Source organism: Trachymyrmex cornetzi, unplaced genomic scaffold, assembly GCF_001594075.2.
Source record: "Trachymyrmex cornetzi isolate Tcor2-1 unplaced genomic scaffold, Tcor1.1 scaffold23, whole genome shotgun sequence".
Taxonomy (NCBI): Eukaryota; Metazoa; Arthropoda; class Insecta; order Hymenoptera; family Formicidae; genus Trachymyrmex; species Trachymyrmex cornetzi.
In genome coordinates, this window is record NW_017296956.1 from 4,070,555 (window position 1) to 4,086,749 (window position 16,195).

Sequence of the window (16,195 nt, forward strand, 5' to 3'; positions counted from 1 at the left end):
AAACGGAACTTTAGGTTGTAGGATTTATGCGACGCGAACAAACCTTTTATTTCAGTGAAAAAAATTTCAACTTATTATAAAATAAATATTTTACTCAACCAATTATGGATCTAAAAACGGGAAGACAGTTGTTTAATGCTTTTCATACTTCGCTTTCAGCGAAATAAAATCCAACGTAATTTTCGAATGAATTCGCTATAAAATTCATATCAAAATACGAAAATGTGTTTTTATTGAGAGAGAAAACATAGAGAAAATTTGCAAATACGCAACCAAGAAATAGTCGCCTGTGATTGGTGCGCGTCCCCATGCGATTGATTACTAGCCAATTGAGAATCGCTATATTTTCTGAACCAATGACGATTCAATGATTTCTCATAACAGAGAGCATAGAATTTAAAAGCCATACAACGCACGTGTTAATTTGCATTTTTGATATTTATGACAAAACGATAAATTACAGATTTTTCGTTATGATTGCGAGACATACTTGTCATAATGCGAAGCTTTTTACAAATATTTCATCACAATTTTATTGTAAGTATATGCTGAGTTTGGTTATGTCTGTTTAAAGGGATAAAAGTTTGTTTCAAACGTTTTAAATTATAATGATTGTGTTAAGATGTTTATCACATTGCAGTCTCGAACCTCACGTTCGTTCCTAAATGTTATCCAGCGTCAACGGAGGATGTGATGAGATTAAAAGAATTTGTCGATAGACATCACCATCTATGTGTGTTAACCGGAGCAGGAATATCCACGGAAAGTGGTATCCCCGATTACAGATCAGCCAAGGTCGGTCTTTATGCCCGAAGCAATCGCAAACCAGTTCTTTATAAAGAATTTTGTGACAGTGAAGCAATCAGAAGACGATACTGGGCCAGAAATTATATCGGATGGCCAAGGTTTGTCTTTTTGTAATTCAAACACACATACACAAACACACAGATTCCGTATATTATTTTAAAAAATTAATAGAGATGTGTCAACATCTCTTATCAGCATATGTTTATAGGTTTTCCTCTCTTAAACCAAACATTACGCACGAGATACTGAAACATTTAGAATATGTTGGAAAGGTGGGATGTATCGTTACACAGAATGTAGATAATTTACATTTGAAGGCAGGAAGTAAGAAGGTGATTGAGCTGCACGGAACAGCGTTCAGAGTAATGTGTCTGAATTGCGATCATAAAATAAACAGACACAAACTTCAAAGAGTATTTCAGAAACTCAATCCTTCTATGATCGCAACTACTCAGATGATAAGACCTGATGGTGACGTAGAATTGTCACAGGTATATACAATAGTCATATTTGTATATATGTACATTTATACTTGCGATATTTTAAATGCTATGTGTATTATTTTTAATAAAATATGTTTGACACAGGCACAAGTGGAAGGCTTTAATGTTCCTGCTTGTGATAACTGTGGTGGCATTTTGAAACCAGATATTGTATTCTTTGGGGACAATGTACCACACGAGAAAGTACAAAACGTGAAAGCTAATGTAGAAAATCTAAGTGCTTTGCTAGTTCTAGGAACAACTCTTAGTACATTCTCCGCATACAGAATTGTATTACAAGCGATTGATGCCAAGAAACCAATAGCAATAGTAAATATTGGCGAGACTAGAGCTGATAAGTGTATAAATTTAAAAGTAGAAGGAAGATGTGGAGATATTCTACCGAAGATTTGGCAGCTGAATATTTCAAAGGATTGTATAAGATAACCAATGTGAATAACTTTTAAATTATTAATTACATTAATTTAGAGATAATTATTAAATATTATCAAAAATATTGTACAGTGTATTATAATATTTTATTCTTATAATTATTAATTTTTTAATATATGTATTATATATAACGTTTTAATAGACAATATGCAATTTAAATGAATATAAAAATAATTAAACAAATGAAAATTTCTTGGAAAATCGTATGTCCCTTTTATTTAATTCTGTAGTCATTTCTTTAAATATTTTATAAGTATTTGTAATACATTGATCTTATCAATGGGAAGACTTTGCCTCCTTTGCGTTTTGTAAACTTTGAGTGATATACAATTTTGCTAAGCTTTGAGCACAGAATTGCGAAATATGTTCACTATATGTGTTAATTTGTCCAGCAACAATCATTGGATTTAATCTTGGTGGAACTGGGAGGGGTCTCATCAACTTATTGATATCATCATCGGGTAGCGGTGGTTCGTCCTTTGCAGCCCTGGCAGCGTTTTCTTGAGCCCTCTTAGCCAAGAGCCTATTCTTATCTTGCTGCTGTCGAACCACCAATTGTTGGTATCTATTAAACTTCATCGCTTCCTGGTTCAATTCATCCACTCGATCCATTAAGCATCTCAACTGGTTCTCTAACACTGTGGCTGTTCCAAGATCCAGATACTTCGTACCCTGTTCCTCAGGAATCATTTCATCCAATTCCGACATCATAATATTTGTCAGATTACTGTTCTTTATGACTACTGGGATTTCAACAAAGAGACTTTCGTATCCAATTTTTAAAGTGCGCAGAGCTTCAGGAGTAAACTCATTTTCCTTGTACATCTGTATCGCTTGTGGAGTGAGTCGATACGCTTTAAGAGTCAGAAAACCCCTGGCAGATTTCGCTGTGTCATAAATAAGCACAACTGATTCCTCGATAGAAGTTTGATAATGGTACTGTGACTCCAGCAGAGATAGATTCAAAAAGTTGCCGACATCTGCACTCTGATACCAACCGACATGGAAGTGGTCAACGTTCACCCTACATATCATTAAACGTATCATTAAAATAATATCTTAGCAATAATGTCTAAGGCACAGCTTGGCTATTTCTGAACATCCACACTACACGTACCATCTCAATCTCCGCATCATGGCGAGCTGATACTCCTCCTCATCCATGATCTCATCATTCTTGGGAAACGGGAAACAATTGGTGATTTCCAAACGATTCTGCACGACCAAGCCGAGAAGAGCGCCCTGGGCAACCTCCATGTTGCCAGAGGATTCCTCGTGGCAGTGCTTCACCATCTTCATCACCACCAGTCCGTCGCATTGCACGTAGTCAATACGCGGTTCCACCTCGGGAATCCTTCTCGACGTTGTTCTCGAAACCATTTCTGATCAATTTCTCGTAGTTACAACAAAGTTGCATTCAACCACTCGGCCAACCGACGTTGATAGAGGTTAGCTGAAAAAAATAGCACTCCGATCGTGACGTCACTACACGCCCTTCTTCCACTTTCTAGTTCCTCCTTCTTCCTATTCTTATGTGACGTTTTCGTCGATGAGTCGGCAGCAATGAGTGTGCTCATGCTATCGTTAACCAATCAAAACTTGCGATTTCAGTCTCGCGTTCAATAAGCGTCGGCCTTTAAATTGACAACAGTCCGTAGTTGTGAAATTGGCCAATCATAGCTATTCCTCTAGAGAATGGAATGACAGTGATTGGCCAGTTTCATAACTACTGATGTCATTATACCTAAAAAAGTTACGCGGTACCGAAAGACGCGCGAAAAGGACGCTGTGTTTACGTTTGCACACGTCACAATTTTTAAATCACGCCTGGCGAAACGGTCTTTCCAGAATCCAGCCTGCACGATAACAAGTCAAAAGTGTGGAAATTGCTGCGCTTACATCATGAAAGACTGACTGATACATAAGACTACATAAGACTTTTACTTTCTGAAGGATAGACGAGATGCAGGCAAAAATTGAGAAATGGACGGAGTTGATCCAGTTGGGAAAATTGCAAGATGTGTCGGAAGATATTCAGGTATGTGCTGTTTCTCAATTAAAATATTAGCCTTACATTTGTGAATACAATTTTTCTGTTAATATCTTTCAGATGACTATCCGCGTACAATCCAACGGTAAACTCAATGACGGTTTATTTAAATTACTACTACGCTTATGTTGCATGGCAGATAAATATAACAAATGTAATAAACAGAACTGCGAGACTGGAAAGAGTATTGCTGTATTAGCTAAATTACTTTGTTCATTGCTGATCAAAGTACCTGATGACAACAACTTTGTCAAAGCTGTATTTAAAATTGTTCAGTGTTTAATTTCTTTTAACTTATACGAGGACGCGGCAGAGATCTGTTGTTATTTAAAACCAGGCAATTTGTATAATCCCCAAGATAACACTATGAATCTTGTGATAAAAGTATTATCCTTATGGCGTGTTTTAGTTAACAATGTATATATTACTCTTACAAATGAGTCATTCAACACAGAGAATTATAATAAGCTGAAAAGTGTCCTGAAGTATGAAATGGAAATGATGCAGATAGCATATAAAAATTATACAAAACATTTAATTATGGAGATAAGTATATACTTGGATAGAATAGCAACAATTGATAAAGACACGAAATATTTTGATGACTTTTGTAAATATATATTGGAATACTTGTCAGGGTTGCAGTTGTATTTAGACAAGGATGAGAAATATTTAATATATCGTTATATAATTCATATCATGTGTCATGTAATATGTAAGACTGTTAATACAACTCGTATCAAATCTACAGTAGCAACATTAGATGAATTATCTAATTATTTTGAGACTCTTGTGGCAGAAGACGAGGAATGCTACCAATCTTTTCAGCAATTTCGAAGCTTGTGTATGAATCTTCTAGTGCCAATAAAAAATCTTGTCCAGAATAATGCCAAAAATGTACAAAATATTATTTATTGTAACTTGAATATTATGCAAAAATATGGATATGAAAGTATTAAATGGAATGCACTCTCTATTGCAGAGATAGTTGAACCAATGTTTACGTACTGGGAAAAATGTGTGGAAACTGATAAACACGTACTCAAGAACTTGCTTGATACTGGCATCTTGCTGGAACTAATGAATTTATTTGTACAAATACATGTAGATGAATTTTATGTCAAGCAAGTGTCAATCAAATGCAAATGGTGCCAAGACAAATTGTGCACAGTTAAGAGGGATTTATACAATGCTATAGTAATGAAATTTAGATGTATTAGTTTATTATGTAAATTTCCTGTTAAAACTTTGCCGGCTGATGTGTGTGCTCTTAGCAGAAAAATTTTAAAACAGAATGTCGAATCAATTATTCGTGAAATGAAAGAAACCAAATGTGAGCGTTGGACGCAATCATGGAATACTTGTCGTAATTTAATTTATAACATAGGTGTGCTGTCTGAACATGTGTACGAAGAAAGCGTAAATCTGTTCTCCTTTTTATGTACTTCCATTTTTCAACTTGAATTAATTGAATCAAATTCTATATATTCTAAAAATTCCCAAAACTGTGAAAATATTCTTTCTTTTGCATTACACAGATTAAGTGTCATATATTACAATAATAATATGTATAGGAAAGCCATGACAGTATGTGCATTGAATGCTTTGTTAACTTATAATCAATTGAATACAAAAGCTTTTCGTACATGGATAAATATTAAGAAAAATACTTCTGAAGAAATTGCAAACTTAACTATGCTAGACTGCTTGACAAATGATAAAGACGAGATAAAGGATGAACTGGGATTTTCACTCGATATTTCCAAGTATGACTGTACTGAATTGTGTTTAAGTGAAGTAAAAAATTTGCTAGAGGAACAGATCACATTTACAAATGGTGTGGCAGCAGTTTTAGAAAAACTTAGAAAGCTACAGCCAAGTAATCAATATGCACACACGGTGCAATTATTAGGATATTATTTCTTAGGTTTCACACCACATGACAGCTCTATTCTGAAATATCATGAGCAAGCTATATGTGATTTAAAGCAAGATAAGTCAAATTCTGTGGCTGTTCTGTGCTTGGAAACTAACTTAAACCTTTTTATGTTTGTGGAGGAGTTGTATATAATGAATAAGCAAACTCAGATGGAAATGGAAAGTACAAAATTTGCTTTATGTGCTCCCAAGTTACGAGAACTAGCCGAAACCAATTCTCCAAATGTAGTGCCTGCTTATACTATGATAAACGCTAAAAAAGATACCAATCTTATGTTGTGTCTACAAAAATGTATACAAAAGTGGAAGCAACTATTTAAGTACCATTTTGTAAGTTATTAAAAATTTATTGCGTTCAACTATTATTAAAAGCTTTGCAGTTCAATAATTGTATGTCATTTTTTACAGAAAAAAATTGTCAAGAATTGGGAACCTAATCTTATACTTCGCATGCTGATAACAGCTGGTGAATATGCTCGATTATATCGGTATGAACATTGTGAAGCTGAAGTATGGACTTTGGCATATAAGTTAGCATCAGAAATGAATGATTATACAACTATTTATAGTACGTTGAGCTATTTATAATAATTAAGAAAAAAATGTTTTATGAATGAACTAATATGAATTCTATTACAGTCACAAGTCGTTGTATATCATTAAGACAAGTCAATTACGATTGGATTACTACTGCTAAGGAACATATCATAAATCATAGAAATTCTAAGGACGAAAATGTAATTGGCTCCATTGCTATCTTTTGGATAAGTTTAGCAGACCTTTATTTTGAATGTGGAAAGGTAAGAGGAATATAGCATCATTTATCTTTCTTCAAATAAATAGCTTAAAATACAAATATATATAATAATATATAATATGTATATACAATTTTCTGTTGTTTTTTTTTTTTTAGTATGATGATGCTAAGCAATTACTTATTGAAGCTAGGAGTCTTTCAGGAATTTCATTTCTTGCTAATAGAACCGTGTATTTGTTAAGTTTAGATGTCATCATACGCAATAGTCATTTTTATATAGATAATATGCAGCATGAGAATTATGGTTCATATATTGTGGAAAGTTTATTGGCAGTAAGAACCTTAAATCAAGATCTGTTGTCGAAAAAATGTAATTATAATTAATGAAACCATTTACATTTTTATTCTATATAATTCTAATATAAAGCATCGTCAAATTGTATAAATATAAAATTACTCAACTATTTATAAATCGATCTTTTTCAGGGACAAATCGATCAACGTATCTTTTTAGTTACGATACACTTTTCACTATGGCAGTTAATTTGTCCGTAAGGATAAACAGTCTATTATCTTTTCGTGGTATTTGTCCGGATCTAGTATTACTCTTAAAGTCGGCACAGAGCTTAAATGCGATGATACGCACTGCCGAACTATTGAAATCGTTATGTTACATCGATTTGTCGCGTTTACAACTGGAGGATTGCGAAGTGAAGTTACAAGGACTTGAACACATGTTGAACATCGAGACGTTTCAATTATCGATGGAGTCTAAACCCGTTGAAACACCGTTCGTTCAACTCCCAGTGACTCCCACGAAGATTGTAGATCCTGTCAGAGATACGCCTCAGTATGGCGCTTCCCCAGTGCTCGGCAAGAAAATATTTGATCCGCCAAAATTCACATCACATATGAATTGCGATTGCTACAAGTGTAGCAACGTTTCGTATCAGTACTTGGTATTTGCTACCACTTATATCAGAGCGCAGTTATATGCCTTGCAGAATCATACCGTGGCAGCACTCGATCATTTCCATGGCGCTTTTCAATTAAGGCAAAGACTATTCAAAGAAGAAAAACCAGTTCTACCCAAAAACTGGCCTTATGATGAAATTGATATAAAGCGATTCTCTTGGCAAACTCGTTATATAACTGATTATATACAGCTATTAATTGATTTCTGTTATTTTCTGAAAGCAAAAATAACGTCATCGAGACAAGAGGATGTATTCGATATTGCCAATTTAGCTATCAATGTATGCTACAAATATAAATTGCAGGGACATCCTATTTATATAACAGCTAAGGAATTAGTACTTGATAATGAATTCCAGCCGGTATTGGACTCTTCAGACTTAAGTATGTACTTTTTAACAATTCATGAGAAAATCGGACAAGAATTTACCTCGTATTTTTTTAACCGCTTGAAACTTTTGTTACGTGATATATACACTTATATCCCTCTAAGAAATTTTTCATTATTAATAACTTCAAAGTAGAGCGGGTGCTCAGTTTTGTAAAAACTTCCATATGAAAAAATTTAATGAATTTAATTTAATAAAAAAATTACTTAGAAGAGTATATAAGCTCAGACATTTAAAATGATGTATGTATCATGTAACAATAGTTCCAAGCAATTTAAAGAATACGAGGTAAATTCTTGTCCGATTTTCTCAGGAATTGTCCATATAGCTTTCTTTGTTAGAATAAATTATGGGTGAAATTTTTTTATTTGTATGATATTTATATGATAAAATCTTTGTTACAGAGTTTACGGTTCCGCCGCCACACGAAATTGATATAAGTGATCATGCAAAAATCCCAATTGATCCAAGCGTTTGTGTTACGCCATGCGCTCCGAAGCATCGTGCCAAGAAACCTGTTTCAGTTCGACGTAAAAAGAACGCAACAGCTTTAAAGATACCTAAAATTAATTTGATTTGGAGTGATGATGAAGACGACAATAGTATATCACCACCACTTGCCACGAAATAGAAACGAATATAAAATCCAAGTCACGTACAAATTTCTTATAAATTATACATTTTGTGCACTTTATTGTAGAAAAAATATTTATTAAACATTAATTAAATATTTATTTTACATTTGTTATTTATTCGTGATACGAAATTTTAAAAAATATTTATTTACCGTTTAGCGTTTATTTAACATTTATGTCACTTTAATCATTCATTTGCAATAATAATTTTATAAAACATTTACTTATCGTTTATAAAACAATTTAATATTCATGTTACACAATAATGATTTATTTGCAGTAATAATTTCAAAAAACTTTTAAATGTGTATTCAACAAAATCAGAAGACTTCAGAAATCCCTAACGAAAAAAAGTTCTTTAAAACCAAAAAATTAAAAGAAAGAATAGAAAAAGTAAGGACATTATTAACGAATGAACATAAAAATGCACGAAATAAATGTCCCAAATTACTTATAGATAATGAGGAACAGTACAAGAACGACAATCCAGTCTCCGAACATAAAAAAAAAAAAGGAAAAATCATTTACTCCTTTCAAAGTTTTGTCAAAACGATAAAGACACTATTGCGTGTATTCCATAGCATGATGAAATAATTATTTTTAATTACAGTCAAATTTTATAATTAAAGATATATCTTACTGTCTCTTATACTTAACGGAAGATTATTAGAGGTTTTCCATGTTTATAAATTATTCGAATGATTAAATTGAGGATTTAAATTTTTTATTATACTTAATAAATAGCCATTATTTTGTTCCAACTAAATATTTTGTAACTAAATTCAATATGTTGACACTTTTATGTTTTCATTCTTGTATTTATTATTCTTAACATAAGTATCACACAAGTGTCTCGTATAATAACAATAAACTGTGGAGCAAAAAAATAAACATGTAAATATATGTTTACATGCATGTTATACAATTCCGCGGTTTTGCGCTAACAAAAAACAAACTTAATTACAATACTTGTTTTAACTAGAGCTCGAAATACCCGAGTACCCGCCCGCCCGTTCTGTTATTCGTGCATACAGATCTGTTACGGGATTTTCTAAACGTTTTATCGACAATTGTCGCAATCGTTAGCGATAGCGACAATCATCGATAAAACGTTTAGAAAATCCCGCTACTAGACCGGTTTCGCTAATTCGAGTATTCGCAAAACCGCGTACAAAAATGTGAGTATACCTGTGGAACCATGTGTGCGATACGGGTACTTGAGGAATCGTGTGCGACACGGATACCCGTTTCGATGCGAGAGTATCCGCTACATGTTAAATATCTGCGTGTAATTTTGTCAATTTTAAAGGTGTATTTTACAATCTTGTTTGCAATTAAAATATTCCAGAGCTAAACTGTTCCGTTTTCGCATTATGGATATTAAACACATTTCCAAATTTGTCTTGCAGGGATTGTACATCCTTAATTCAAACTGTTGTTAAACAATTCTAAAACGCCTTTAAAATTGACAAAATTACACGCAGATATCTGTAGCATATAGCGGATATCCGCATCGAAATGGGTACCCGCATCGCCCACGATTCGGCGAGTACCCGTATTGCAAACGATTCTGCGGGTACTCGCATCGTACCGAATTAACAGGTACCCGCGGAACCGATCCAGAGTCTATGCACGGGTAACGGATTTGCAGGCGGATACCCGAATTTTACATTACCCGATTCTTTTTCCGAGCTCTAATTTTAACTGATTTAATGTATGAAAAACGATTATTATGCAATAAAAATAAGTAATAAGATTTACTTTAATTCTATGAGACACATTTGCTTTTTTCTGAGCAGTGTGTGGAAGAAAATGGATTTATAAGTTAAACAGTTACCCTGTTTTCTATGTATGTATAATTAACACATGAAATTAAAAAATTCAGAAAAACCATCAGAATTAAGACAAACACAATTCATCACATAATATAATGTAAAAGTTAAAGTAATAATAGCACTAGTTTATAAAAAATAATCTTTTAAATTTGAATCAAAGTTTTTATAGATTTTTTTAAACGGTTAGAAACGCTGTCGCAAGCCAAACTTTATCAACATATCAAGTTTAAAAAAAATTGAGATTTAATATGCAAAAAATGGTGTTTAAGATATTATAACATTTTTTCCATAAAAAAGATTGACGTTATCTTTTAATTCATAGTGTATTTTTGGTCCGATTTAAATTCTTCACAATATATGAAGCTTATAAGATATTACAATAAAAAAAAAAAGCATTTTAAAGGAGGATGAATATATATTCATAACTTCTAATCATAATTCCAAGATAATGCTAATCTTTTTTACAAAAAAAGTTTAATATTGTAAAAGACATCTTTTATTAAATTTAATTATTTTGGAAAGCTGAAATACTGATGAAATTTGGCTTGCGGCAAATTTTGTTTTGAGCATCCAAAAGTCTATGAGAAGCATCTCTTGTCAGATTAAAAATAATTTTAAACTAGTTAATGTTAAACTAGTGTAATGAAAAGAAAGAAAACAGATGTGTTTCACAGCAAAAGACTGTTTTTACAATTGTATGCCGATAAATGTTACTGTGTACATGAGTGGACTGTGTTACATGCGTGGACAGCTTTTATTTGTTTTTTTTTCTTGTATATAAAAATAACAAAGTTACATTAACCTGTAATCACAGTCTGTAAATGGCTATAATGACAATTCTGAAGCCGTGGAACAGTCATCCCTTACATGTTTAAGATGTGCTAAAACCCGCGCCTCTTCTTGCGTCTTAGCCAGTTCCATCAATGCTAAAGCACCCTGCCATTTCTTATTGTCTTCCTGTACCGGTAACTTATCTAGGCTTATATTGTCCTCCTGCTTAACACTAATTATTCTTGTCTCCGTTTTTACGGGATCCATTGCGAGGGACGGTTTTGAGACAATTTCTTTGCTGCTATTAGAACTACCAGCCAACATCAGAACCGTTGGTCTAGTTTCGTTTTCGCTGATACGAGAGTTTGCTAGTGTATCCTGTTTCGTTGTCTCTATACGAACAATCTGCTCTGTGTAATCGAAAATCGAACATGCAGATTCAGAACTTTGACTTTGAATTTTTACAGCAGATTCGTTAATACTAGTTTCAAAAATACCCTGATTATTTGACAAGCTATTTAGCGGATCCCATTGTGGCTGATTCAGAGAATGCATAATCTCATATACATTTTCTTCCTCTACTTTTGTAGGTTCGTTGTCGTGATTTATCATGCAACACATTTGAGAGGTGGCATATGAAGGTTCCAATTGTGTATTCGGAATTTCAAGTTTGCTGTCCAGAGTCGATACAGTTGTATTATTCTCGGGGACAGAATGGTCCAAGAATGCCGTATACCAGTGAAATTCCGATGATTCTGTGGGTCTGTCTAGAATTTGTTTCTCATCCATCTTGCGTATGGTCGTTACGTTGTTAGGTCTAACGTCCTCGTTTAGGTCTAGCTGTTGGTCTAAGCAAGCATACCGTAGCCATCGTTTCTTTGGTTGCAGTCTGTCCAAGGGTCTTCTCAGTGAGGTGATTGCTAACTTGGCGTTTGATCCTTCCTCGTCCTCGGATGTTTGTAGTATCGCGCAGCATGTTTCCGCTGGATCTTCATCCTGGCTTTCTTCTTGACTATCTTGATTCTCTTCGCAGTGCAGTCGTTGATTTGAAGGGTTGTGGTCGAGATTTTCCTGTTCTCCCGCTATATCCATCATAAGGCCTTTTCTGGATTTTATCCTCTTGTGATTTTCGGCAGTGCTCTTCCATGTTTTCTTCTTTCGTTCATTCTTCCCAGTCGGTGTACGGTCTTCTCGTTCCCTGGACATCTTGTAACGTTCCAACCATCGACTTACATCGTATGACAATTCCATGTTTTCAGATACTGGCTTTAATACAAAGTCATCTGATCTTGTGAGATTGGCATAAGGATGATCGGGGCAATGTCTATTGGCGTGAGTAAATCTCGTTTCACAACCTGGTACGGTGCATAAAAATGGCTTTTCTCCTGTATGCAATCGTTGATGAGTCTTTAGTTGTCCCGATTGGGTGAAAGCCTTCGAGCATCCAGGATAATCACACGGATATGGACGTTCTCCTGTAATCGTAACATGAATATTTTATCAAATTATTATACAAATAAATTCTGAAATACATGTATATACAAAATAGCCCTCTAATATTTTGTAATTTGCTTTAAGACAAAATGGAATCTGACTTGTACATACAAACGTTACATTTCAAGAATATTAAATTTTAATTTTCTCTCTAAATAAATTACATGATACCAATACCAATTATTAATCTTTTGAAAATCTCAATACAATTTTAATGTGTAGCTCAATCCTTAATATAACAATAAAACAATAATGCTTTCTACCAATGTAGATTAATTTTAATCTCGATTCAATTTATTTTTCACATTTTTCTAATTACAATTAAAAAAAGATGAAGGGTCAATTGAAATTAAAATTAAATTATAAGGATAGAAACAAGTATAAGAAATTTTACTACACATCTGGCATTTAAATCTGCCAAACATTAGTTTTCTAAGTTCAATCAGTCCTATTATGAAAGAAAGAATACAGCAGTCAGGAAGGTTCGTAATATTTTTGAAAAACGCGTCTTTTGGCACGTGAGAAGAAGCGTCGCCGCATGTTTTTGTGTTATCTATACACAAAGAAGAAAACGCGCCACTTTGTGCCGTTAACAAACCGACAGTACGCGTGAACAAACATCACGGTTCTCCCCTCTCCATCTCTCTCAGGACCGATTAAAATTCCCACGCAACTCGGGACTCGGGACGGCATCGCCGGTTACACGTGTCACCGCGTGGTATAAATTTCGCGCGCAACTGGCAAACTACGGCCACACGCGGAGTTGGAAAGGCGTCGGTGCCGAGACTGCCGGGTGCGTCGCAACGTCGCAGCGTCGCAGCGTTGCGCCGGCACGCAAGTCGAGCCATTTAAGTATTTAAAGCGCGGCATGATGGCCGATTGGCGGGACTGGCGCGAGCAGGGAGACGCACGCGACACGCGGAACTATCCTTTGCGCGCGCGATCGTTCTCTCTCACTCTCTTTCGTTTTCCGTTGAGGATCGCGAGCGAGGTTGAATAAAAGCTGAATAAAAGCCGCCGCGGATGATCGAGGCGATCGACGCAGGATAAAATCCCTTTACCCGTATGAGTGCGCAGGTGCGCCTGCAGACTCTTCTCGCGCGGGAACACCCGGTTGCAGTAGGTACACTTGATGCTGCTCGGCGACGTACTGCCCTGCTTCATGAGATTCGTGAGTGCGTCGGCGCGCGGCCGACCGCGCCGGTGGCTTTCGGAGCCGTTGCCGGCGGCTGATCTACCGGCCGCGTTACCACCGCCCGCGTCTAGCCCCGCGACATGCTGCTCCCTGTACTCCGGCGAGGAGCACGAGCTGCCTGGGCTTAGATTCACATTGCGTGCCTCCTCACCCCAGTTCCATGGATAGAAGGTCGTGTCGCACATCGAAGGACTGTGATCGAGCGACTCCGCAGAGGAGTCCGCTGACGGCCGCTGCTGCCGCTTCGGCGTGTGGAGTTCCATCCTCGCCGCCGTCGCCGTCGCCGCCGCCGCTCTCGCAACCAGCGGTTGGCGGCTCGCTCACTTTACCTCTTTCGACTATTCGATTCGCTCGCTCTTTTCACCCTTTACTTCTCTCACACGATCGAATCGAACACTATCGTCACGATTGTCACGATCGTTGTCGTTACCATAACCAATCGCTTGTAATCGCTCTATACACGCTGATACACCATGATACACGTTACACGCGACGCGATGCCCAGCGATGCCCAGCGATGCACTCGCGGCTCGCGGCGGACGCGGTAACCTACCGCTAACCGCTGACTGGCTTGATACGCGCGCGACCTCTCTGTGTCACCGCCGCCAGGCCGCCTCAGGCCGCCAGGCCGCCTCCACCGCCGCTGAACGCGTATAAGCGCGTAGTACGCGTGCCGCGTGCAACTGGTAAACCGCCAAAATACCCACACACCCACAGCCAAGCGAGTCGCTCAAAATGGCCGCCCTATCCTATGCGCGCGCATCGCCAGTCGCCACCGCATCTAGACGGATTTGCACAGATTTGCACAGATTTGCACAGCCACGTGAAACCGGTGAAACGTAATCAACTCTAACGAACCTGCGATGGTGATTGCTGATAAATAAGTATCCATCCTAGGCGTCTTTTATTCTCCGATTCTTTAACGATCTCTGATATCGTTATATTGTCATTGTGCCATTCTTTACCGTCTCTTATCTAATACCTGGACAACGATAGTATAATGATAGCGTTTTCCATTGGAGTAACTGGCGCACTCTGAGTGCAATTGAGTGGAAATCGATTCGTATTCTACAGTCGATTGTTGCCACAGGTGCAGGTGCAGGTTGGTGCAGGTTCAATCAGGTTCAATCGCTGGTTCCGGACACCTGACGCCTCGCGTTTTGGTTTCGTCAACGAATGTACATACAAACGCACGTAATCTCACAATTAAAATTGCACAAAATACGAATAAAGATATGTTGAAGAAAAATTAAAAGAGTCGATTCTGTATCTTGAAACAAGGTAAAAATTACAAAAACGAGCGAATTTACTGAAATATTTATACTTTCATTGATCAATATTGATAAATTTGCTCACTTTCGTAATTTTCACCTTGTTTCAAGATTTCGAATCGATCTCAAGATTTCGATTGAGTCGAGAAACAACTGGAGTCGCCGGATAAGTTCGTAGACCCGCCTATCCGCGCGTGGCGTCGTGTATTTCCGGCGAGCGACGATTGGCCGGTGTCGATTGGACAAAATCGATCGGCTAACGTCGATTGGTCGCGTAACGTCACGCGCCGCCATACAAGAGCAACACAACACCCTCGTTGTTTCGAAACAAAGCGTTTATCGCTGCATTTTGTAAATTTATTGCGATCGTCTGAATCGTTTCTCGCATTATCTCGTATTTTCGACGCGACGTTGCCGAGAAATGTCGATACGATATCCTCGAGACGAAGCGACGCAGCGGTTCGCCGGTAGCCGCGGCGCGTCTCATGGAAATCGCGCGACTTTCCGGCCGAGACGACGAAATATGAACAATTGAGAGTCTTCTCGAACACCACGGTGTCGTCAATCGGCGATTCGAACCGTGCGTAAATTCACGTCGTATTTTTTCAGGTCGATCGAGACGATCAGAGACGATGGACCGGGCTGGGAGCGATAATAGTAAAGAAATACGGTAATTCTGGTGGGGGAGGTGGCGCGCTGGTTGCAGAGCAATTCCGTAGTTCTCGTCGGTGTTCCCTCGCCCTTCTCCTCCCTCGCCTGTGTCTGCATGGTGCCGCAGCGGGGTAGACCTCGTGGTGGATTCGAGCTCTCCGACTCGGCCATATTGGATAGTGAATGACTCCGTTACACAGGGGCTCAAGAGTAGCCGTGAAACCTTCGCAAGATCCTCGACGCCGTGAGGATACCGAGACAAGATGGAAAACGAGTACACAGTTACGGTCACGAACAAGTTCCTGCTGGCGCTCGATGAGAGCGAGGATCCTCTGGAGGTGCTAAAAGTGCGCGAGCAAGAGAAGGAAGCCAAGAAGAAGGAGAGGATCTCGGAGAAGGAGAACAAGACCAAGCAGCAACAGCAGCAACATCAGCAGCAGCAACAACAGCAGCAGCAGCAACAGCAGCAGCAGCAACAACAGCAGCAGCAGC

General features: G+C 37.4%; 5 protein-coding genes across 6 annotated transcripts in view; 3 read left to right on the forward strand and 2 right to left on the reverse strand.

The window, feature by feature from the left end:
• Nucleotides 1–396: 396 nt before the first annotated feature.
• On the forward strand, nt 397–1,793 carry LOC108760808 (NAD-dependent protein deacylase Sirt4). Its single transcript, XM_018507003.1, has 4 exons — nt 397–537; nt 641–905; nt 1,016–1,298; nt 1,395–1,793. The coding sequence occupies exons 1-4, from the start codon at nt 474–476 to the stop codon at nt 1,734–1,736; spliced, it is 954 nt and encodes a 317-aa protein (XP_018362505.1). The 5' UTR covers nt 397–473; the 3' UTR covers nt 1,737–1,793.
• Nucleotides 1,794–1,941: 148 nt separating this feature from the next.
• Nucleotides 1,942–3,213, reverse strand: eIF3h (eukaryotic translation initiation factor 3 subunit h). Its single transcript, XM_018506758.1, has 2 exons — nt 2,860–3,213; nt 1,942–2,766 (listed from the first exon to the last, which is right to left on the reverse strand). Exons 1-2 carry the CDS (start codon nt 3,120–3,122, stop codon nt 2,019–2,021), a joined length of 1,011 nt encoding a protein of 336 aa, XP_018362260.1. The 5' UTR covers nt 3,123–3,213; the 3' UTR covers nt 1,942–2,018.
• A 475-nt stretch (nt 3,214–3,688) lies between these two features.
• On the forward strand, nt 3,689–8,501 carry LOC108760798 (uncharacterized). The gene is made up of 7 exons (XM_018506976.1): nt 3,689–3,780; nt 3,853–6,060; nt 6,139–6,298; nt 6,370–6,530; nt 6,644–6,857; nt 6,974–7,846; nt 8,256–8,501. The coding sequence occupies exons 1-7, from the start codon at nt 3,706–3,708 to the stop codon at nt 8,480–8,482; spliced, it is 3,918 nt and encodes a 1,305-aa protein (XP_018362478.1). The 5' UTR covers nt 3,689–3,705; the 3' UTR covers nt 8,483–8,501.
• Nucleotides 8,502–10,871: 2,370 nt separating this feature from the next.
• Nucleotides 10,872–14,695, reverse strand: LOC108760799 (Krueppel homolog 1). Of its 2 annotated transcripts, none has more exons than XM_018506978.1 (2): nt 14,640–14,695; nt 10,872–12,567 (listed from the first exon to the last, which is right to left on the reverse strand). In XM_018506978.1, exons 1-2 carry the CDS (start codon nt 14,671–14,673, stop codon nt 11,147–11,149), a joined length of 1,455 nt encoding a protein of 484 aa, XP_018362480.1. In that variant the 5' UTR covers nt 14,674–14,695; the 3' UTR covers nt 10,872–11,146. The 2 variants fall into 2 exon arrangements, with proteins under 2 accessions (XP_018362480.1, XP_018362479.1); XM_018506977.1 differs by lacking the exon at nt 14,640–14,695 and adding an exon at nt 13,648–14,332.
• A 1,164-nt stretch (nt 14,696–15,859) lies between these two features.
• Nucleotides 15,860–16,195, forward strand: part of LOC108760800 (plasminogen activator inhibitor 1 RNA-binding protein) — a 5,699-nt gene continuing 5,363 nt past the window's right edge. The window contains exon 1 of the mRNA XM_018506979.1: nt 15,860–16,194. Coding sequence (XP_018362481.1) covers nt 15,967–16,194 — 228 coding nt within the window. The 5' untranslated portion in view covers nt 15,860–15,966. The remainder of the gene's footprint in view (nt 16,195) is intronic.

Coding starts and splice junctions, on each gene's coding strand:
- LOC108760808 (XM_018507003.1), top strand. CDS start 474: ATGATTGCGAGACATACTTGTCATAATGCGAAGCTTTTTACAAATATT. Junction 538..640: donor TATTTCATCACAATTTTATT/GTAAGTATATGC, acceptor ATCACATTGCAG/TCTCGAACCTCACGTTCGTT. Junction 906..1,015: donor AATTATATCGGATGGCCAAG/GTTTGTCTTTTT, acceptor ATATGTTTATAG/GTTTTCCTCTCTTAAACCAA.
- eIF3h (XM_018506758.1), bottom strand. CDS start 3,122: ATGGTTTCGAGAACAACGTCGAGAAGGATTCCCGAGGTGGAACCGCGT. Junction 2,767..2,859: donor ATGATGCGGAGATTGAGATG/GTACGTGTAGTG, acceptor AATGATATGTAG/GGTGAACGTTGACCACTTCC.
- LOC108760798 (XM_018506976.1), top strand. CDS start 3,706: ATGCAGGCAAAAATTGAGAAATGGACGGAGTTGATCCAGTTGGGAAAA. Junction 6,061..6,138: donor AACTATTTAAGTACCATTTT/GTAAGTTATTAA, acceptor CATTTTTTACAG/AAAAAAATTGTCAAGAATTG. Junction 6,299..6,369: donor TGATTATACAACTATTTATA/GTACGTTGAGCT, acceptor ATTCTATTACAG/TCACAAGTCGTTGTATATCA.
- LOC108760799 (XM_018506977.1), bottom strand. CDS start 14,044: ATGGAACTCCACACGCCGAAGCGGCAGCAGCGGCCGTCAGCGGACTCC. Junction 12,568..13,647: donor GCACCTGCGCACTCATACGG/GTAAAGGGATTT, acceptor TTACGATTACAG/GAGAACGTCCATATCCGTGT.